This window comes from Lactuca serriola, chromosome 3 (assembly GCF_051521515.1).
Source record: "Lactuca serriola cultivar US96UC23 chromosome 3, Lser_US96UC23_V15, whole genome shotgun sequence".
In the NCBI taxonomy this organism is placed as follows: domain Eukaryota; kingdom Viridiplantae; phylum Streptophyta; class Magnoliopsida; order Asterales; family Asteraceae; genus Lactuca; species Lactuca serriola.
The window spans coordinates 85,704,701-85,728,240 of NC_136410.1; the positions used below are offsets into that span (position 1 = coordinate 85,704,701).

Sequence of the window (23,540 nt, forward strand, 5' to 3'; positions counted from 1 at the left end):
ATGATACATTTTTCCATAAAATGTTGAATGTTGCCCATTACCCAATGCTTTAAATTTTCTATGAGTAATACGTAGCACTTTCCATCAAATAGCCTACGAATTTACGTCTCTAATCATCTACACCTGCGACGAAGCTTCCAACATAATATTAAAAATAAGCTTTGAGACGTCCACAAAAGAAGTTATAACAACTAACTTGGTCACAAAAGAAAATTCAAATTAATTGTTTAACTTCTCCAAGTTAACCACTCGAGTCTCAAATCTTCCTTCGTTATATACAATTACATGAGCAACACAACCCTTTTCATAACCACAAACTAAAACCAGTTGAGTACAAATATAAGTTTTAATATGTACATGACACGATTTCTTTCTCAATACAAGAGCAATCCTGAAGCTCTTTATCTGCCTCCTGAGGGTCCAAACTCGGGTTACTTGGTAATCCAAGACGAAGAGTCTGAAACTTACTCGTTCTTCGGTCTGTACAAGAATAAGTATCTTTTAAGTCTGCCATTTCCTCAGAACAAAGCACTAACCACACGCTATTCATCGGGGACCGGTAAAAGAAAACGTGTTTCTCACAATGAAGTTCTTTTTATTCCTGTTCTTGATCAGCCGTTATCTTCAAACCTTTACTACGCGATAAAACCACATGGATCTCATAAAGGGTATGCATGTACGCAATTTATTTTTTAGTTTTCTCAAATACGTTTCCATAACTTATATTTTGCCTTCTTCATATATGAATTCTATGTCATGATACAAAAATGCCTTGTTCTTCATCTTCGGTCTTATAGGTAATTTACTAATTTTTCCTAAATGAAGCCTTTAATATTTCCATTAGGATTATAGGCTAGATAAGCTTGAGGCCACTATTTGACCAACGTGAAACTATCAAGTATAGAGGGTAGAATTACGCCAAAAAGCTTGATTCGATGATGATCATCACCATGTCTTTAACATTTTATGATGCAAGCGGTTTACAACTTTTATTTAATTTAATGTTTAGCTGTTAGCTTTTAAGTAAAACAATTACAAATCTTTTCGAAAAAGGACATAAAAATCATGCCTAATCATTGTATGATTGCAAGTTTGACATTTTGCACTCGTTCTCAGATCTTGCTCACTAAACAAAACTGTTTCTTGAAAAACATTTACATCTTTTTAGACCTCGCAAAACATGACACAACACGAAAACGAAAACATGACACAAAATTAACGGGTTATGGTCAGAGATTTCGACGCGTTTACGTAAACGGGTTGACACAACACGACACAATAATTAAACGGGTAGAGTTAGGGTCAAGACTTTTAACTCGAATATGACTCGTTGAATTATATATTATTTATTATAAATTTCATATTTTTATAAATATATTATATGTTATAGACTTGTAGTAGGTCAAACTCAATAATTAGAAGTAATATTCAAGTTTTCAAACTTACTTAATTTTGGTCATCCCCACAATCTATTTCTTTTGCTCCCCAACTTTAAATCTTTTCATTTTTCCTTCTAAACTTGGTATAAATTTTGTCATTCCATCTCATAATTCCAGTGTTTCACGTTTTTCTTCTTGTCTCCACAACTCTTACTTTCCAACCTTTAAAATATTTCAACCCGACATACACAACATATTTACAAGGTCTAAACCTTAACCTGAAACCCGACACGAAACCGACAAGAAAATAAACGGGTTGACACTGCACGACATGGTAATTAAACGAGTCCGGTTAGGGTCAAGCCTTTTCAACCCGTTTAATGTCTTGACACGCACGACACGACATGTTTTCCAGATCTACATCTTTTAACATAAATATCAAGAGAAACATTTTTGTACCATGGATTTGATTTCCTGGCAATTGTAGGAGGATATATAATTTCTCAATTTAAATATACGTGCACCATCATGATCAAAACTATGATGTATTTTAATAACACATTAATTAACACATGTCATGTATATGTATATGATTGAATATTTTTCTCTTAATGTCTTGATTTAATATAACTCAAGTTGGCTCCTGGCCCTCTCTATAATTAAAAATTTGTCACATTTAAATTGATATATTTTTTTTCCATTTTTGTCCAAATAAACTTGTCACCTTTAAATTGACATTTTTTTTTTCATTTTTGTCTAAATAACTTTGGGTATCACAGTATATGTGACTATATAACCTACCATTGATCTCAAATAAACTAAGAAAAAGGTTTTACAGGGAAGCGTTTGCATGTTCGAAGGAGGAAGACATGATGTCATGTTGTCTATGTAATTGTGTCATTGATGTAAACCCAAGGCCATTGGACCCATATGACGTGTATCAACAATTTGAGATCATTCCATACGAAACATTTTTTAAAGGTGATGGTAGCTTTTATGCCAAATCTATTGCGGAAGATGGTTACCCTCCAAATTTCTTAAGGAGAAAAGGTTGGGAAATATACACCAAAACACCTACAAACTATGAGTTACATGAAGCAAAAGGAATCGATGATGCTCTTCGTTCACGCCTCCCTGAATTTAGTTTCCCACACTCAACCAAAACTTCTAACTCAGTGGTTGTTGGCAAGTGGTATTGCCCTTTCATGTTCATCAAAGAAGGCAAATTGACTGATCAAGTGAAAACATCTATTTTTTATGAAATAGCACTTGAACAAAAATGGGAGCGAGTTTTTGAACAAAAACACGATCATAATAATAAGGGAAATGTTGTGCATGTGAAAGTTGCATTTCCTAGTGAAGTGGTTTTCATAGGTGAAGGTTGGAGGGAGGCTGTATGGGATGAGGGAAACATGGTAAATGGAGTCCTACAATTTATAAGTCGTGGGGATAATAATGGGAATGAAGAAATTGTAGGGTTGAATAGAGAAGTTTTTGAAAGAATGAGGTGGGAAGAAGAAAGATTTGGATGGGGTGGAGGTAGGGAGAAAACTCAGAAAAGGATAGAGAGTATTAATAGGAAGGAGAAGTTTGAAGGAATCGGTGGGTGGAAGAGATTTGGTTGTTATGTATTGGTTGAGAGATTTGTGCTCAAAAGAATGGATGGAAGTTTAGTTTTGGCATATGATTTCTATCATGCACGTCACATTAGGACTATATTTGATTAGGATTTATACTTTTTATATTACAGTAAGATAATGCAATAATATTGTGCTTTTTGTAATAGCTTATGTTATCTGTCTAATGATATTAGAGTTTAATTAGTGTTCCATTACTTGTATTATGCAACGAAATGAATAGACATGTAGATTACTGTTTTGTAGTCAATATGAAAACCAATAAGTCTAACACCATTACTTCATTTAACTATAATTTAAAAACAATTTTATTTTATGTAGTTATTTTTTTAAACAAGTGTCTATTTTTTCATGAACTAGTTTTGTTTCTACAACAACGATTAGATTTCTTTTTAGTACATGATATGAATTGTAGATCAAAGAAGATATGTTTAACTTCTGGCGCCGTTGACTTAAGCTATTATCTCTATCTTCCTTTTTTTATTTAATTTTTCTATCATTTTCATATTATCTTTATTTTAAATCCCTATTCTAATAAATGAATAATTTTAATTAAATAAATAATTTTTTTTTGCCAATTGTGACTCTAATATAACTTCTCATTAATATTATGTCATATGTCAAGTAGATATATTAGACAACTTATTTCAAAATTCAAATTTATATTTTCTAATTATATGTTAAATTTGAAGTTATAATAACTTTAAAATTTTATATATCTCTTAATTAATAATTTATTTAAAATAATTAATTAATAATTATAAAGTTTTATTATGAAAGTTTAATTAATTTTATAACCGTGGTTCCCACGGGTTATAAACTAGTAAAAAATAAAACTAGGAAGGTAATCTAGAAAAAAGTACTAGACAGAGATTAAAAATCCAATTTATTATATTCTTTCACTCGTTGCATTATAAAAATACAAAAGGGAAAAATTAATTTTAAAACTATGGACATAATTTGTATGATGATTGTAATACACCATTTTGTAGTTTAATCTTCTTAATTCAGTATAACAAGCATACGAGCCTTACTCAAAATATGGACTTCATTTGATGGATATGTACAAAATCATATGTCAAAACCAAACTACCATCCATTCTTTTTAGCACAAACCTCTCAGTTATAACATATCAACGAAATCTTTTTCACCTATCGTCTCTTTCAAACTACGCTTCCTTTTTAAGGTGCTATTTGTTTTTTTGAAGCGAAAATTCATGAAGTGTGCGGATCACCTTTACAACCCTCTGCAACAGAAGAGGTTGACTAAGCGATTACAGATTGTAATATATAAGAAACATATTTGTTTTTTTAACATCTGCAATAAAATAAAATTTAAATAAACTAATTTTATAAACTGAAAATAGTTCTCGACACCGAAATTTTAATAATTCTAGTATTAAAACATTGAAAGAATACTAAAAAGAACATATAAAAAAACAAAAATATAATAAATAAAATCTAAAAAAAATGTAATAGAAGCTATCGATTTTATTCTAGTAAAAAACTAATTTTAAAAACATAAAAAATAATAATAAAAAAATTAAGAAAATATTTCAAACAATGTCAACAAAGTTCGTACAAGAGTTACACATGTTAAAAAAATGCAACCGAAATTAAAAATATTATTAACAAAAACGGTAAAAAAATTAAAAAAATCAAAGGTTTTTTTTTTTTGAAAATCAAGTTATAAAAGATTGTGGAAACTATAAAAATAAATTGTATCAAATCCGTAAATCAAGTTTTTTTTTTTTAAATCTAAGTTTAAAAAAAAAGTTAAACCAAATTTCTAAAAAAATCACTTGGAAAAAATGAAAAACCGAAGATGTTTGAAGAGACAATTCAAGTATTGCACCACGTAGAATATGCACAAAAGTTTTGTAGTCTGAAGCCTTCCAAAAAATAAACTATTGCGGGATGACAAGTGTTGCGTGTATGATGCGTCGCGCATCATAAAGTGGTCAGAAGAGTTTTTTAAGAAAAAACAAACAACACCTAACACTATTTATCCCTTTCTCTCCACATCCAACCCATCCTACATTTTCTTCCCACCTTATTTTTTTTCAAATATATCTCTATTTAACCCTACACCATCATCTCTTTCATTATCACCCTTACGAGACATAAACCAAACAACTTCATCAACCATGTTTCTCTCATCCCATACAACCCCCTTACTTTCACCAACAAAAAATGCTTCACCATGAAATGAAGCTTTCACATGAACAACATTTCCTTTGTTGGCATGTTCATGTTCTTTTTCAAACACTCATTCCCATCTCCCATCTTGGTTCTAATGTCTTTTCATAAAAGATTGACGTTTTCACCTGGTCATTACATCTTCCTTCCACTACAAGAATCCTTACATGCGTCGACGACATCTATATCGACAGCATCCGGCGTCGGTAAAATGTTAGCGATATCGACGATTTGTTATCGGTACATAGTTGACCAGAGTTAGACCAAATTTCTTTGACCTGGAACTATATACAGACGACATGTTGTCCGAATAGGATGCACGGGAACGAAAACATTTTTTGCAGTTTTCCGAAAACTATGTCGACAACAAGTTGTCGGTATAGGTAATGAAAATTATAATTTCCAATTTTCTTATAATTGATGTTACATAAAATAAAAATGACGTCGTTTGTTGTAATCTGAGCCAAATACTTATCATCGGTACAGAAAATGACGATTCGTGTGAAATCTAAACCTACGACTTATCGTTTGTACATTTTGTTTTTCATTTATTTTTTTTTTCAAATTGCGAGAATATCCTATGCGGCATTGTATACCTTATTATCTATACCAACAACATGTCGTCGGTATAGGGTTCTAACCCCATACGAAACTTGGTTCTTCTCCCATATTTGTTACGAGTATCTGTGATTTTTCTCTCAATCTCACCGGCGATATTTGACCTCTGGCCGACGACTTCACCTTCGATCACTGGTAACACTCTACATCACTCCCTAATTCCAATTTTCTCCTTTTTCAGGTTTCATTTTGATTTGGGTGTTTATTGCTCAAATTTTTTCTTTGTTTTCCGGTTAGGGTGTCACCAGAGGACTACCGTTGACTTCACTCTCCTTCTAACCTCTCTCTCTCTCTCTTCACCACCGACAACATGTAAGCATATTTGATTTCTATTTTTTTGCTTTTTGATTTGGTGTTTTTCCGGTGACCACCAACCACCACCAAAGGACCATCATAGAAGCAAACCACCGAAATTCCTCAAGCACATACCATAGGTAAGTATTTTTTTTTCTTTTTTTTATTTGTTTGTATAATTGTATGAAAATATGATGTCTTGTATGCCTTCTATGATGATTTGTATAATTGTTCGAAACTGAAATTTGGTATAAGTTTTTTGATTTTGTATTTAGATGTATTATATGATTGTATGAATTGAAAATGGTATTGTATGAAGTCTTAATTGTTAAACCAGAATGTGTGTTTAGATGAAAACGGAAAGATTTGTACAATTACATGATTGTGTTTAAACCAAAACGATGAGCTAAAATGAAGTGCTTAATTTGTTTGATTTTGTGATTGAATGAAGTCTTAATTGCTAAAACAATAATTGGATGAATTTTGTGATTGTATGAAAGTGGTATTGTATGTCTAAAATGAAGTGCTTAATTGCTTAAACCGGAATGAAGTGATTAATTTGTTTGATTTTATGATTGAATGAAGTGCTTAATTGCTAAAACATGAATTAGATGTATTTTATGATTAGTGGTATTGTATGTTTAAATTGAAGTGCTTAATTGCTTAAACTGTAATGAAATGCTAAAATGAAGTGCTTAATTTGTTTGATTTTGTGATTGAATGAAGTGCTTAATTTCTAAAACAGGAATTGGATGTCTAAAATATATAACATCATACGTTAAGAAAAGTACAATGCTATAACTGAATATGAAATTAAAAAGTGCTACATTTATAAGTGGTTAATTATAAGTGTTTACATAGTATGAATATGAAAAAAGTACAATGTTATAATTGGAAAAAACAACAAAAAATATGAAGATAAAAAACTAATAACAAAAAAGAAAGTATTAAACTAATTATAAAATCAAATTAAATTAATTATAAAATCAAATTAAACAGTACATTATTTAAATCATAATATTATGTAATATAATATTAAAAGTACGATGCTATAATAGAAAATAAACAAAAGTATGATGTTATAATTAACAAAAATATGATACTTTTGTTAATTATAATATTATACTTGTGTTTATTCTATATCATAACATCGTATTTTTAATATTATGGTTTAAATAATGTACTGTTTAATTTTGGTTTTTTATTAAAACATGTTGAATCATTGTTTTTGTAGTTTAAGTCTCTTATTTATAATTATCAAGACCCTAGAAATACCCACCCAAACTTGATTTAGAAATTAATTTCGGGTTGTCCCCGTTTTGGGACTGCTTTTTAAATACTTTATCTCATTTAGGATATAAAAGTGTATCACATGATTTTTTGTATAAGAAAATTTTGGTTGTCATTTTCTCCTTGCTCCTCAGGTATATATTTCTTTATCTACTTGGGAGCTAAGGGGAAATTCCACCAAATTTTTCTTAAACAAACAACCATGCAATAAACATTCACATATGAGATAAGGTATTCAAAATATGGGTTTAGAAGCCTACCCTTGTGAATACTCTATCCATTCCGTCCGATTTTTACTTCTCATGTATATATTTCTTTATATACTTGTGAATACTCATGCAACGATTGCTGCCTATAAGGATTCAAACATGTCTCCAGCAAATGTTTCAACAACAATCATTGACCTGTTTACATTCTTATTGGGCTTTTATTCAAAAATTGGTTTAAAAAACATAAACAATGCAAAGGAAGACTTAAGATTTGAACAACATAAAACTAGTTTTATTCCCACCAAAAGATCATTTTGCAATGCTTAGAAAGATTAAAACAACCATAAAAAAGAAAGTGTTACAACCTTTGAAGACTTTGGTTCCTTTTGACAGTAATGAAGTTGATGAAGATGACTTTAAACTCCAAAATAGATGCTCTCTAGAAGTATCCACTAAGCAAGAGTAGAACCATCATATATGTTAGTATTTCACTTGTAATGTGGTGTTCATAAGCCTTAGAAATATATACCAAAATATATGTTCAAAGGTAAGCCAACAAATAGACTTTTATGTAGCACCAATTGTAAGAGAAAGGATGAAAAGGAAGAGCATGTAAAAACAAAATTTTGGCATACCCTTTAGAGATTTGTGCTCTCAGTTTTTCATATTCAAAAAGAGAAGTAGAATAATTGAAAGAACTAGTACCATTTACTTGCAGGTCCACTCTTTTTGTAACATCCGTAATTTCAGTATTATATTTATTCGTTGAATTTCAAGTTTTGTGGAAGAACTCGGCGAGTTGATGCGTAGACTCGCCGAGTAGAGACGCGAATCATTATCCGAGTGGATGGCTGGACTCGGCGAGTCGCCCCAAGGACTCGGCGAGTCCACGCTGTTTAATGAAACCCTAATTCCTCAAGTTTAGGGCCCTTTTAAGGGGCCTTATGGTCGTCATTTGTGGCTACCAGACCCCAGAGAGAAACCCTAAGTGAGCTAGAGCGTTTGTGAGAGGAAAGGAGTCATTTCTTGATCATTGTTAGTGTTTTTGCAAATAGAAGAGGACCAAGACAAGAGGAGGCTGAAGAGGGTGCTAATCCAGTGATTCCAGGGCTTAGAGACTTCATTTTGAGGTACTCATTCGACCCTTCTTCAGTTTATGGTGTAATTCTTAGAGTTAGGGCTTTTTAGCCCCTTTAGAGGATGGTTATATGGAGTAATTGGTCCCCTCTCGTGTTGGTGTTGTAGATTTGGACCCAAAGAGGTCCAAAGACCCTTTTCCCTTAAGCTTTATGAGTGTTAATGGGGGTTATGAGGTTTGGATGTCATTTTAGAGGTCATATCTTCAAATAAGGCCTTTGAGCCTTTGCATGAGCACCAAGATGTTAGCTTTACGTGATTATAATGCTTCGGGAAGCTAGATCTACGGTTTAGAGGAGCGGATCTGACCTCAGGAGGTCAGTTCAGCTTAAGCATGGCATGAACTCACCGAGTCCAATAGCCGACTCGGCGAGTAGGACGAGGGCTTTCCCGATAATCACACAGTTGATGACTCACTGAGTTGGGGAAGTGACTCGGTGAGTCAGAGGGAATCTAGAGGACAGAGTGCACGATGGTACTCGCCGAGTCAGGAGCCGGACTCAGCGAGTTGGGTCGGGACATTTCACAGATTGTGATATGTGATGATTTGCAGAGTTGAGGATTGACTCAGTAAGTCGAAGGAGGACTAGGAGAGTGAAGAAAACGTGTGGACTCGCCGAGTCACAGTTGTGCACTCAGCGAGTTTGGTCAAGGTTGACCGTTGACTTCGTTGACTTTTAGGGTTAGTCAACGTTTGGACCTTAGAGTCATAGGAAGGGTAGGATAGTCTTTTACCCTTCCTAGATGATGTATAGAGAGAGAGAGAGAGAGAGATTAGCCTAGCCCTGAGGGTCGTATTAATTAGAGTATTTATTTCATGTGATTAGGCAGGGGCTAGACCAGAGTTTACCGAGTCAAAGATTTACTGAGATATCCGAGGTGAGTCTTCTCACTATACTTTACCTTGAGTAGGTAATCGGAGTTATGCGATACAGTGTTTGTATGTTGTATATGTGTTATGTGTTGCACTGCATTATTCTATGTGATTTATGTTGTGCATGTTTACGGAGTTAGAACCTGAAGGTTCACAGAGACAGAACCTGAGGGTTCACAGAGTTTGGGTGCACGGACCCACAGAGTTATAGCCTCGAGTGGCTAATATGTGTTATATGTGGTATTTTGGGGAACTCACTAAGCTTTGTGCTTACAGTGTTTCGTGTTATGTGTTTCAGGTACTAGTGATGATCGCGGAAAGGCGCCGACTTGATCAGTACACACACGAGATTTTTATGTTATGAGATCTTGGGATTGATATATGTTATGAATTGAGTTTTTAACAATGATGATTTTATAAATAATGAATGAATTATGTTTTTATAAAATGCGAAAAATTGTTTTGAAATTTACGGTGTTACAAGTTGGTATCAAAGCCTTGGTTTGAGGGATTCGAGTACACCTTCGGGCGTATTTGAACTCAAACTGAGGATTTGAGAAATATTTTCAAAAGAGAACCAAGTTTTCTAAAAAGAGTAAAAGATTTTTGGAAAACTCAGAGCAGAGTCGTGTGTACGATTAGTCAGCGCCCGAACGGTGATTTCCCAAAATACCCTTATGTTATATGCTTATGAGATTGATATGATGTATTCTCGTGCTAGAGTGGGCTAGGTGTTCCTATTAGGACTAGAGTGGCCTGATTTGTGATGCCTTAGCTTAGGGGGAGGTGAGCTGCTATGAGATGCTTGAGAGTGAGTAGGTAGCAGCGAGGAGCTTATGAGAGATCTATTAGAGAGTGGATTATGCATAATAGAGTACTTGGGACTTGGGATACTAGGAGGAAGACTTGGGGTGTATACTGACGCGGTGTGGACGGTAGTATTGGGCCCGTACTACTGAAAACACCGGGACGGTGTACAGTTCAAGTAAGAATCTTCAGGATGCCAGGGATCAAGGATGGATGAGTTATCGAGTGCGAGTATGCTCGAGTGAGTTTCTAATACATCGTATGTTGTATTTCAGAGGTAGATCATGGTGAGGACACGTCATGCGCCAGAGAGTAGCGAGACTAGTGATGAGGAGATCCGCCGGATCATCCATGAGGAGGTGGCTGCGACCATCAGGGCAAAGATACCAGAGATGTTCGGGTCTATTAAGACCACGCTGATTGAGACTTTTGACGAGCGTTATGCCACTCTTTCTGAGGCTGCTGTTGTAGCGGCCACCGCAGCCGTCGCTGCTGCTAGGCCGCAATGGGGTGACTCGTTGTTGTTCAGGGAGTTTAGCAACACGAAGCCACCAGAGTTTGATGGGATGCAGGATCCGATTGCAGCGATGAGATGGGTATCTGACATTGAGGGGTGTTTCTATACATGCTCGTGCCCGGAGCACTTGAGGGTTCGGTTTGCGCTGAACCAGCTTCGCCTGGGGGCGAAGGACTGGTGGAAGTTCGCGACAGCACACTATTCTCCAGCAGAGCTTGCTGCGGTGACCTGGGAGAGGTTCACCGCCATGTTTCATGATGAGTACGTTCCCTCGGTGGAACGGGATCGGTTGGCACAAGAGTTTTTGACCCTCAAGCAAGGTACGGAGTCTGTTACGGTTATTACCAGGATGTTTCATGAGAGGGCGATGTTCTGCCCTGAGCACGTGTCTACTGAGCAGGCATGTATGAGCCGTTATTTGAGTATTTTGAGGAGAGATATTCGGGAGTTCGTGGCGAACTCCTCGTACCGTACATTTGCCGAGCTTCAGGCAAATGCCCGGAAGAGGGAGATCGAGCTAGAGACTCGGGCTAGGGAGGAGGCGGAGTCTCAGGGGAGGGATCGGCGACCGACACAGTCCCAGCTGGCAGCCAAGCGGGCCAAGCCCGCTGATTCCAGAGCAGGGAACCAGAAGGGCCGCACTTGTGGAAAATGCGGAAAGGGTCATGATGGAGTTTGTAGAGCTGGATCTTGCTACAAGTGTGGCAAGGAGGGGTATATGGCCAAGGACTGCCCCAAAGGGTTTGCAGTGTGTTTTCACTACAACCAGACCGGACACCGGAAGGCCGAGTGTCCGCTACTGCGAGGGTCAGCACAGGAAGCTTCTCAGGGGTCTGCCCCTGCTACTGTTAGAGCTTCTGATAGTCGGTCGGTGAAGACCGAGACGCCGAAGGCTCGGGGGAGAGCCTTCCAGTTGACTGCGGAAGAGGTCCGCGCAGCGCCCGATGTCGTGGCTGGTATGTATTCCTTCATATATTTATTTTAATGTTTGAGATTTTGTGCTTATATTATGATATGCGTAGGTACTTTTCTTGTGAGTTCTGTACCTGCTTTGGTGTTATTTGACTCGGGTGCGAGTCGATCTTTTATATCATTGGCTTTTAGTCAGCACATCAGTATTAGTCGAGAGGCGTTGAGTCGACCTCTGAGAGTCTCCATCGTCGACGAGAGAGCAGTGTATGCCACAGAGGTGATTCGAGGATGTGTAGTCGAGATTTTTGGTGTAGAGTTTCCTATTGATTTGGTCCTGATTGCGATGGGGGACGTCTGTGTCATCGTAGGCATGGATTGGTTGAGCAGATTTGGAGCAGTTATCGATTGCGAGCGGCAGCTGGTGACTATACGATACCCAAGTGGGGGAGTTCTTACGGTGTACGACGAGGGTACCCATCCCGATTCAGCGTTTTGTTCAGCTGCTAGAGCGAGGCAGAGTCTACAGCAGGGCTGTAGTGGTTTTGTAGCATATGTGATGGATACGAGAGTTGGTGCAGAGAGACCGAGTACGGTTGAGGAGGTTCCGATAGTGCGTGAATTCCCGGATGTCTTTCCCGAGGAGTTACCCGGTGTGCCTCCCGAGAGGCAGGTTGAGTTTCACATTGATTTGATTCCAGGGGCAACACCTATTGCCAAGGCGCCCTATCGCCTTGCACCTCCATAGATGCAAGAGTTATCCTCGCAGCTTCAGGAGCTGCTGGGGAAGGGGTTATACGGCCGAGCAGCTCGCTGTGGGGAGCACCAATCCTTTTTGTGAAGAAAAAGGATGGTTCGCACCGAATGTGCATAGATTATCGAGGGCTGAACAAGTTAACGGTCAAGAACCGTTATCCTTTGTCGAGGATCGACGATTTGTTCGATCAGCTGTAGGGAGCGTCTTGGTTTTCCAAGATTGATCTGAGATCTGGATATCATCAGATGAGGGTGCGCGAGGAGGATATCCAGAAGACCGCATTCAGGACTCGTTATGGGCATTACGAGTTCGTGGTGATGCCATTCGAGCTCACCAATGCGCCTGCAACGTTCATGGATCTCATGAACAGGGTATGCAGACCGATGCTGGATCGATCAGTGATTATGTTTATTGACGAGATTTTGGTGTATTCGAGATCCAGGGAGCAGCATGAGGAGCATTTGCGAGAAATCCTCAGTATGCTGAGATCGGAGAGGCTTTACGCCAAATTCTTCAATTGCGATTTTTGGTTACGGGAGGTGCAGTTCCTTGGTCACCTCGTTAACCAAAAGGGGATTTTGGTCGATCCGGCCAAGATCGAGGCGGTGATGAGTTGGGAGGTGCCGAAATCTCCTTCTGAGATCAGGAGTTTTCTAGGGTTGGCTGGCTATTATCGGAGGTTCATCAGGGATTTCTCCAAGATTGTTGTTCCTCTCACCAGGTTGACCCAGAAGGGTGTGGTGTTCATCTGGAGCCCAGAGCAGCAGGCCTCATTTGAGACTCTTCGCCAGAGATTGTGCAAAGCCCCGGTGTTGGCTCTTCCAGAGGGAATGGAGGACTTCGTGGTGTATTGTGACGCATCGATATCTGGGTTGGGTGCGGTGTTGATGCAGAGGGGGCATGTGATCGCGTACGCATCAAGGCAGTTGAAGGCCCATGAGGCAAGGTATCCCACCCACGATCTAGAGTTGGGGGCTGTGGTGTTCGCCCTCAAGATTTGGCGCCATTATCTATATGGGGTTCGGTGTACGATATACACGGACCACAAGAGTTTGAATTATTTGATGGATCAGCCAAACCAGAACATGTGTCAGAGGAGATGGTTGGATGTAGTAAAGGATTATGATTGCGAGATCCTGTACCACCCGGGCAAGGCTAATGTGGTAGCCGACGCCCTGATTCGTAGGGCAGAGAGCGCCCCGATTCGGGATATTTGTATGAGATTGACGGTGATGACTTCGGTGTTGGACACCATCAGAGGGGCTCAGGATGAGGCATTGAGACCGGAGAACCATAAGAGAGAGCGATTTATCGGACAGGTGTCAGAGTTCGTGACCGATAGCAGAGGGCTTATGACCTTCCAGGGTCGGATTTGGGTACCGTTTGTTGGAGGAACGCGTACCATCTTGATGGAGGAGGCGCATATATCAAGATTCTCGATCCATCCCGGGGCCACTAAGATGTTTCTGGATCTTAAAAGGGAGTATTGGTGGCCCTGTATGAAGAGAGATGTAGCGTGGTTTGTTGAGAGGTGCCTAACCTGTCGTAGGGTTAAAGCCGAACATCAGAGACCGCATGGTAAGTTGCAGCCACTGGTAGTCCCAGAGTGGAAATAGGAGCAGATATCCATGGATTTTATCACCAAATTGCCGAGAATGGCGAGGGGTGTCGATGCGATTTGGGTGATAGTAGACCGCTTGACAAAGAGCGCTCACTTTCTCGCCATTAATGAGAGTTCTTCTGCGGAGAAGTTAGCAGAGATATATGTGAGAGAGGTGGTATCGCGGCATGGGGTGCCGATCTCGATTATGTCAGATCGAGATGTGCGTTTCACTTCCAGATTTTGGAAGAAATTCCATGAGGAGTTGGGTACGAGGCTGCATTTTAGTACCGCATACCACCCATAGACTGACGGTCAGAGCGAGCGGACGATTCAGACGCTCGAGGACATGCTCTGAGCATGTGTGTTGGATTTTGGTGGAAGTTGGGACACATATTTGCCCTTAGCGGAGTTTTCCTACAACAACAACCATCATTCGAGCATTGGAATGCCGCCCTTTAAGCTGTTGTATGGGAGGAGGTGTCGGACTCCCATTTGTTGGGGAGAGGTGGGGCAACGAGTGATGGGTAGCACGGAGATTGTGCTTCAGACGACAAAGCAGATACAACAGGTCAGGCAGAGATTGTTGACCACTCAGAGTCGCCAGAAGAGTTATGCGGATAGGCGACGATCCGATCTTGAGTTCCAGGTCGGTGATTATGTTCTCCTGAAGGTATCTCCTTGGAAAGGAGTGATTCGATTCAGGAAGAGGGGCAAGCTAGGGCCCCGGTATATTGGGCCGTTCAGAGTAATCGCGAGGGTGGGCAGGGTAGCGTATCGCTTGGAGCTACCTACGAAGTTGGATCGGATTCATAATACCTTCCACGTGTCTCAGTTGAGGAAGTGTATAGCCGACGAGTCGGCGGTAGTACCGTTAGAGGATATTCAGGTGGATGCGAGCCTGAACTATGCGGAGAGACCAATTGCGATTGTGGATCGGAAGATCAAGGTTCTGAGAAACAAGGAGGTGCCTCTGGTGCAGGTTCAGTGTCAACATCGGAGAGGATCCGAGTTGACTTGGGAGCCAGAGCGGGAGATGCATGAGCAGCATCCGGAGCTATTTCAGGGATGAGTCTTCGAGGGCGAAGACTGTTTCAAGTGGGGGAGAATTGTAACATCCGGAATTTCAGGTATTATATTTATTTGTTGAATTTCAAGTTTTGTGTAAGAACTCGGCGAGTTGATGCGTAGACTCGCCGAGTAGAGACACGAATCATTATCTGGGTGGATGGCTGGATTCGGCGAGTCGCCCCAAGGACTCGGCGAGTCCACGCTGTTTAATGAAACCCTAATTCCTCGGGTTTAGGGCCTATTTAAGGGGCCTTATGGCCGTCATTTGCGGCTACCAGACCCCAGAGAGAAACCCTAAGTGAGCTAGAGCGTTTGTGAGAGGCAAGGAGTCATTTCTTGATCATTGTTAGTGTTTTTGCAAATAGAAGAGGACCAATACAAGAGGAGGCTGAAGAGGGTGTTAATCCAGTGATTCCAGGGCTTAGAGACTTCATTTTGATGTATTCATTCGACTCTTCTTCAGTTTATGGTGTAGTTCTTAGAGTTAGGGCTTTTTAGCCCCTTTAGAGGATGGTTATATGGAGTAATTGGTCCCCTCTCGTGTTGGTGCTGTAGATCTAGACCCAAAGAGGTCCAAAGACCCTTTTCCCTTGAGCTTTATGAGTTATAATGGGGGTTATGAGGTTTGGATGTCATTTTAGAGGTCATATCTTCAAATAAGGCCTTTGAGCCTTTGCATGAGCACCAAGATGTTAGCTTTACGTGATTATAATGCTTTGGGAAGCTAGATCTACGGTTTAGAGGAGCGGATCTGACCTCAGGAGGTCAGTTCAGCTTGAGCATGGCATGAACTCGCCAAGTCCAATAGCCGACTCGGCGAGTAGGACGAGGGTTTTCCCGATAATCACACAGTTGGTGACTCACTGAGTTGGGGAAGTGACTCGGTGAGTCAGAGGGAATCTAGAGGACAGAGTTGTAACGCCTGTGTTTCTGGGCTTGCCATTTTTAGCAATGTAATAGTCTAGGTTAACCTTTGTAACCCAATTTGAAATAATAAAAATGTATTATTTGTGATTTATGTGAATTATGTGTTTATTTTCTTAATTATTATAATTTAATGAATTAAGAATAAAATAAGCGTCAAAATTAAAGTATTAGATATGCCCGATATCTTTGAATACTCGATTTGAGATCGAGCGGTTTTTAGACGAAACAATCTAAACGAGAATCGAAGATCTCGTTGTTAGTAGTGAAACGACGAAAAGATAGGCGAGAACGGACGTCGGACGAAGAAGTTATGAATTTATAACAAAGTTTTTCTGTCCCGGCCTCCTAAAAATAATTAATAAAAATAAATAATTAATAAAAATAAGTCAAAATTAGCCGACGGAGTCTAAACGAAAGTTGTAGAGCGTAGTCTCACCTACGCGTGGATATAAAGAACGTCGAAAACGGAGTTCGTATGAACGAGATATGAATTTTCAAAGTTTATTAAATATTTAATATTTAAATTTTAATTCAAATTTTCGATATTATCCAAAGAGGAGTGAGCAGACTCATCCGAAGTACGCCCAGCGTACCACTCGAGTGCTCCGGAGTCGTAAGCGATGACGTAGAGGGCCGATGACGCAAGGGATTACGGCTTCCGAGGCAGTACGCCCCGCGTAACCCCGAAGTTACGCCCAACGTAACCCCGAGGATCAGCCTATAAAAGGGGATGCAAAGACAGCCAATTTTCTTTTACAAACCCTTCCATTTTCTCTCTAGTTTTCCCTCATTTAGCGTGCCAATCATATCCCGAAGCCCCGATAATATTCTCGAGCCCTGAAGCAAGATTCGAAGCCCCGAGGATCCCGAAGAGCGTTATTCCCGAGCCGAAGCTCTGCCCGCGAGGAGCCCGGTTTTTGTGAAGATCTTCCAGATCTACGGAGAGACACTACTTCTGCAAGCCGTAGTGCTGCCCAATCGGCTTCCGATCAAGTGAGTGTGTAGTCATTTTCATTCAACGCAATATTATGAAGTATTCTATATAAAATACGTGTTATGTGTATATATTTTGCTGTTATATGTGTGAGTGTATATTCACTCTCTTCTATCTCATAGATCTGATATATTCTCTATGAAATATGTGTTATGTGTGTATGCCTCATCTGTTATGTGGAATATGTATTGATTAAAGCATGCTATACAGGTTTTTAAACAATGTATAAAAATGTATATTTTTATCTACTAATATGTTGGGTAGAACATAGGTAGATAATTAGTGTGAAATAAACAGATGAGAGGCCTCGGTGTTATTGGTGTTATTCTAGTCATTCAGTAGAGTATGGATGACGACCACAGACTATTCTAGACTGTCCTGTGGAACACTAGCAGGCTCATTACCTGTAGGTGTTGTGAACGACGTGTTCACCGGTGTACTCTATCCCCCACATGGTTGCCTTTAGGGCACTTATTGTTGAGGAAGCCCCTCTGCAGTAATGTTCGTCCCGATGAAAATCATGAATTAGGTTCCTTATAATAGATGTTATTTTAGGGACGTAAAGTGAGGATAACGGGAATGGGTAATCGGGTTTATTATGGATTGTTGAAATTAAATATAATTATTGTGGGTTGAAAACCCTATATGCTCACCAGGCTCCCAAGCCTGACCCACTTAGTTTATTTGTATTACAGGAAGTGGCGCAAGAGCTTAAGATGAGCGAATCATCAAGTTGTTTTGTTTACAAGTCTGTATATGTATATATTTGTTGAATGACTTGTAATGTTATCGTTATGCTTTATGATCTGTATCGGAACATGACATCCCGACTTTTGATTATGAAATGAAATCATATTTCTATATGGAATGTTTTGATAAATATCTATTTTATCATGTTTTGTTTTTGGGAACAAATTCCGCATCTCTTTTAAAATTAAAAGGATTTACTCTGAAAATTTTTAAAAAGCATAAATGAAAACGGTCTTTTCTGGCTGAGATTTTGGGGATGTCACAAGAGTGCACGATGGTACTCGCCGAGTCAGGAGCCGGACTCGGCGAGTTGGGTTGGGACATTTCACAGATTGTGATCTGTGATGATTTGCAGAGTTGAGGATTGACTCAGTAAGTCGAAGGAGGACTAGGAGAGTGAAGAAAACGTGTGGACTCGTCGAGTCACAGTTGTGCACTCGGCGAGTTTCGTCAAGGTTGATCGTTGACTTCGTTGACTTTTAGGGTTAGTCAATGTTTGGACCTTAGAGTCATCGGAAGGGTAGGATAGTCTTTTACCCTTCCTAGAGGATGTAGAGAGAGAGAGAGAGATTAGCCTAGCCCTGAGGGTCGTATTAATTAGAGTATTTATTTCATGTGATTAGGCAGGGGCTAGACCAGAGTTTACCGAGTCAGAGATTTACTGAGATATCCGAGGTGAGTCTTCTCACTATACTTTACCTTGAGTAGGTAATCGGAGTTATGCGATACAGTGTTTGTATGCTATATATGTGTTATGTGTTGCACTGCATTATTCTATGTGATTTATGTTGTGCATGTTTACGGAGTTAGAACCTGAAGGTTCACAGAGACAGAACCTGAGGGTTCACAGAGTTTGGGTGCACGGACCCACAAAGTTATAGCCTCGAGTGTTATGTGTTTCAGGTACTAGTGAGGATTGCGGAAAGACGCCGACTTGATCAGTACACACACGAGATTTTTATGTTATGAGATCTTGGGATTGATATATGTTATGAATTGAGTTTTAAACAATGATTCTTTTATAAATAATGAATGAATTATGTTTTTATAAAATGAGAAAAATTGTTTTGAAATTTACGGTGTTACACTTTTATCTTTCATCCAACGTAGACAAAAGATGCTGACATAAAGCAAAAGCATGGAACATGTTTCTATCAAGTATGGATGTAAAAAAAAGAAAAAAAAGTCTTTCCCCTTTAAAGAGCCATCCTACAAAATTTGAGCCAAGGGGACAAAAAAAAATGATATGCTCTTTCTTTATACATAAATATTTAAGTGTATACATATATAAAAGGCTAACATTTATATAATAAATTTCTAACATATATGTATAAAACAGTTAACTAATATATATATATATATATATATATATATATATATATATATATATGTGTGTGTGTGTGTGTGTGTGTGTCTATACATATAAACCATCTTTTATATAAATAAACTCTAACTAGCTTAATAAGATATAAGTATAACTTATAAATAATCATATTTTATGATATATTTCATAAGTTGTCATTTCTCCAATAAATATTATTTCCATAAATACTAAATTCTCAATTGGGTATACTAGATCTTTCAATTCCATAAAACAATTTGTGCATGGTCAGTGGATGTTAACGACGTGAGAAATGCCAACACAAAAGTGGTGAAGATTTTATGCAATCTTGAAAGCATATATCCTCCAACATTTTTCGACATAATGATTGATGTAACAACCGAAAGATACAACCAATTTTAAAATTTTCAAAAACATCTCGATTCCATTAAATCTTTACAAAAAGGTTTTCAATACAAAACATTTAAAGTGTTCCCAGAATCACAATACTATGAAATCATGAGGAGCGGTACGATCACGCCTTCGCCTTGCCATAGTCTCCTGAAGAACCTGAAAAACATGAAACCACAACTGTAAGCCCGAAAGCTTAGTGAGATATCCCCAAAATACCAACCACAAATACCATACATGCATAACATGCCATAACGTATCCGATCACAGAACAGCCATGCACTTCGGGTCTACTGTGGGACTGATCCGCCGCACCGGCCTACAGTCCACCTGGTCCACCCTCTGAGTCTATCCACATACATCGAGTCTACAGTATGATTGGTCCGCCCGCTCCCGGGCCTTCAATCCACCTGGTCCACTCTCTGAGTCTACAGTATGACTGGTCCGCCCGCACCGGGCCTTCAGTCTATCAGGTCCACTCTTCGAGCCTTCGGCACGTCTGGTCCGCCCTTTCGGGGCCTACAGCCTATCCGGACCGCTCACTGGGCCGTCGGGACAACCGGTCCGCCCTGGGTATCTTGGCCTACAGCACACAATAGGACCCGCCTCAACCCAACTCCAGTCCAAACAGCCATGTGCACATATACATATAATCATATAGCAATTCACAGTCAACAAGCAGATCAAACAGATCACATAGCATATCATCATCCTAACCAGGATACCGACCTAACAGGTCACTAGCATAGCATCTCCCTATCTCTCAGGATACCGATCTCAATCAGGTCTTTAACATATACCATCCTAGCTCTCAGGATGCAACAAATCATAGCAACAACGTAACAACAACTACCCGGATCTCAATCCGATAAGGGCCGGCCTTGGTGCCTTAGACCCTGTTGATATTGTGAGGATAACTCACCTCGAAACTGCCGACTGAACAGATAACCCAAGCTGCTCCGATCACTGATACGATCTCCACCACTGGACAACCACCAATGCACTGAACTCAAAACAATAATCAACAATTACCAAAATGCCTCTGGAAACCACAGGCCAACCCTTGGTCAAAGACAAGGTCAAAGTCAACCCCTGACTGACTATACTCGCCGAGTCCCCATACTCAGAACTTCCCTCAATCCGCGACCTAACTCGCCGAGTCACCCCGAGACTCGTCGAGTTCAACAACTCTGAGTCCACTCGCACACAACTCACCGAGTCATCCCTTGACTCCCCGATTCTCGACTCGACCAGAAAAATATTGGGACTTTTCGACAAGACTCGTCGAGCCCAAGAACAGACTCGCCGAGTCTAAGGCTATCTTCAACCTACTCGCTGAGTTGTTCATACAACTCGCCGAGTTCCAGGTCATCTTCATCCAACTCGCCGAGTTGTTCTTCCAACTCGTCGAGTTCCAGCTCATCTTCAAGCAACTCGTCGAGTACACCCATGTGACTCGCCGAGTACCACCGGTCTGAAACCATTCAGAAGCATTCCAGGCCATGCAATTGCTCCCAAACATAGATCTAGCCTCCTACAACTCATTCATCACGTAAAGTGACAAACTTTACGTGAATCCAAATAGATCTATGCATTTTGCACATTAGGGCTAAGGTTTGGGACATGATAGCTTCATCCAACACTCAACACAGGGACTTTCATGCATTCCAACTCTTCTCCTTTCCAAATTTGAGGTAGCAACCTTAGATCTAACCTCTAAACTCCAACACTTCCAAATATAATCTCTAATACCCCCAAAATGATGCATCAAGGAAATAGAAGCTCAAAGACGAGATATTACCTCAAAAGAACGCCCCAACTGCAATGAAACTTGAATCCAAGCAAAGCCCCTTGCTCCAAGCCTCTCCTTCTCTAAGATCTCTTCAATAACCACCTCTCCAAGCTCTAATTTGCTCAACAATGGTGCTTCTCCACGATTTTAGGGTTTCTGGGACTCAAGGGGTGATAAAGAGGCTGGGAGGAAAACATAATGTTCTTTATATAGGGCTCAACCCCGAGAATTAGGGTTTTCTCCACTCAGCGCCTACTTGCCGAGTCCACCTCATTGATTCGCCGAGTCGGCTACTTAACACGTGACCAAATCGCGACTCTACTCGCCGAGTCCATCCATGGACTCGCCGAGTCACTCTTTCCCAATTTACTCTTTTAGCCCTTCCATTCTGCTCTTGATATTTCGGGATGTTACAATTGATCTAATTCTTCATTTACTCGAAGAAACCGTTCTTGGAGGGCATGTACTGTCACACCCTCAGTTGAGGCGGCGAAACACGTCGGGCTGTGCGACTAAGTTCATGGCTCACAGGTAAACTGAATATATTACACAGGTACAACAATATACAAAATAACATCCATGTTCCATCTTGATATTTAAATACAATGTTTTTTTACAAGTAGTAATAATACATGAATTGTCTTAACAGGTAGGCATATAATACAACAAAAAGTATACTAAGTCACATGTAATCCAATCTATCTTGAATGTCCGTTTAGTGATTTCCTGAGAATACATGTAATTTTTAGGGCCAACACAAGGTTGGTGAGAGTCACAAGTTTTTGGCTAGTAGCAGTAATGATACTTTTAAAAGCGTTTCAAAATGTATTTTCTTTATAAGTAAACCATATTTAAGCAAGCTTTGAAAAATCCAAACAATGTGTTGACACAAGTAATTTCATGCTTAAAACGATTTTTAAACGAACCATGTTTAAGAGTTGTGGTAAGAGAGAGAGGGAGAGAGAGAGATATTTGAGTTAATGTTTATAGTGAGCCCTATAACCGAGCTATGTGACTTGAGTGTATCCGACTACAATGCTTCATTGGACGTTGCAGTAAAAATTGTAGACATCTATCACCCGCTTCGATTGATCAGTCGAGGTTGTAGCTAACAACCACAGGTGGGGATGTCAAACCCGTATAGACCGATACATATGTATCTCTCTCTGAAGATTAACGGTTATAGTAGTGTGGGTATGCTAAGTGTTTAGACTCAGCTAATGAATAATTTAATGTCTCACTAAATAGCTCTTAACTAAAAAGTTTGTGAATAGCTCTCAGCCCTAACTTACTTGTGGATAAGCTCTAGGCATAATGAATTTCATGACATCAAGTTTATAAATGCCGAATATGTTTGACATGTATGTAAACTATAAGGCATTAACTTTTATAACGAAGTATGCTTCTTTTATAAACTCTATAGTAAAAGACATGTTATTTCATAATAAAATAACCATAATACGTATACGAAAATTTTATAATACTTTATTCGTAAAATATGGTGAATTGTTAAATAATAATATTTTTATAAACTAGATTTATTGTATTTTCGCATAAAAAGGAAATTGATTTGTATAAACAAATATTTAGGCACATGTATTCACACCCCCACCCCCTAAATAATTAAAATATTAAAAAGGGGCCATAAGCACTCACCCTTCAAACGTGAGTTCCAACGTTCGAATTCAATTTCTTTGGACGTGAGAAACCATAAATCCACCATTCTTGAACTTTGAAAAACTCTCGGGACCATTTTATAACAAATTTGAACTATTGGGTACTGATTTGTAACTTCACTAAAATATAGGGGCTTTTTGGTAATTTAGGTAAATGGTTAGGACTGTTTTGGTAAAAAAAAATACCAAATAAGGGTTCGTTTTAAACAAATTGATTCTTAGTTTGGGGATTTGACTTATTTTGAATAAGTAATTAAGTATTTTGGTAGGGAGGGTATTTTGGTCATTTTATAATTAAAATGACTTCGGGCTTAAATTTAAATCATGTGGTTAATGGTCCAACTTAAAAAAGAATTTGGTTTTATCTTCCG

General features: G+C 39.1%; 1 protein-coding gene across 1 annotated transcript; it reads left to right on the forward strand.

The window, feature by feature from the left end:
* Window positions 1–273: 273 nt before the first annotated feature.
* LOC145094559 (uncharacterized) lies at window positions 274–3,213 on the forward strand. The gene is made up of 2 exons (XM_079032709.1): window positions 274–668; window positions 2,218–3,213. The coding sequence occupies exons 1-2, from the start codon at window positions 352–354 to the stop codon at window positions 3,104–3,106; spliced, it is 1,206 nt and encodes a 401-aa protein (XP_078888835.1). The 5' UTR covers window positions 274–351; the 3' UTR covers window positions 3,107–3,213.
* The last annotated feature ends 20,327 nt before the right edge of the window (window positions 3,214–23,540 follow it).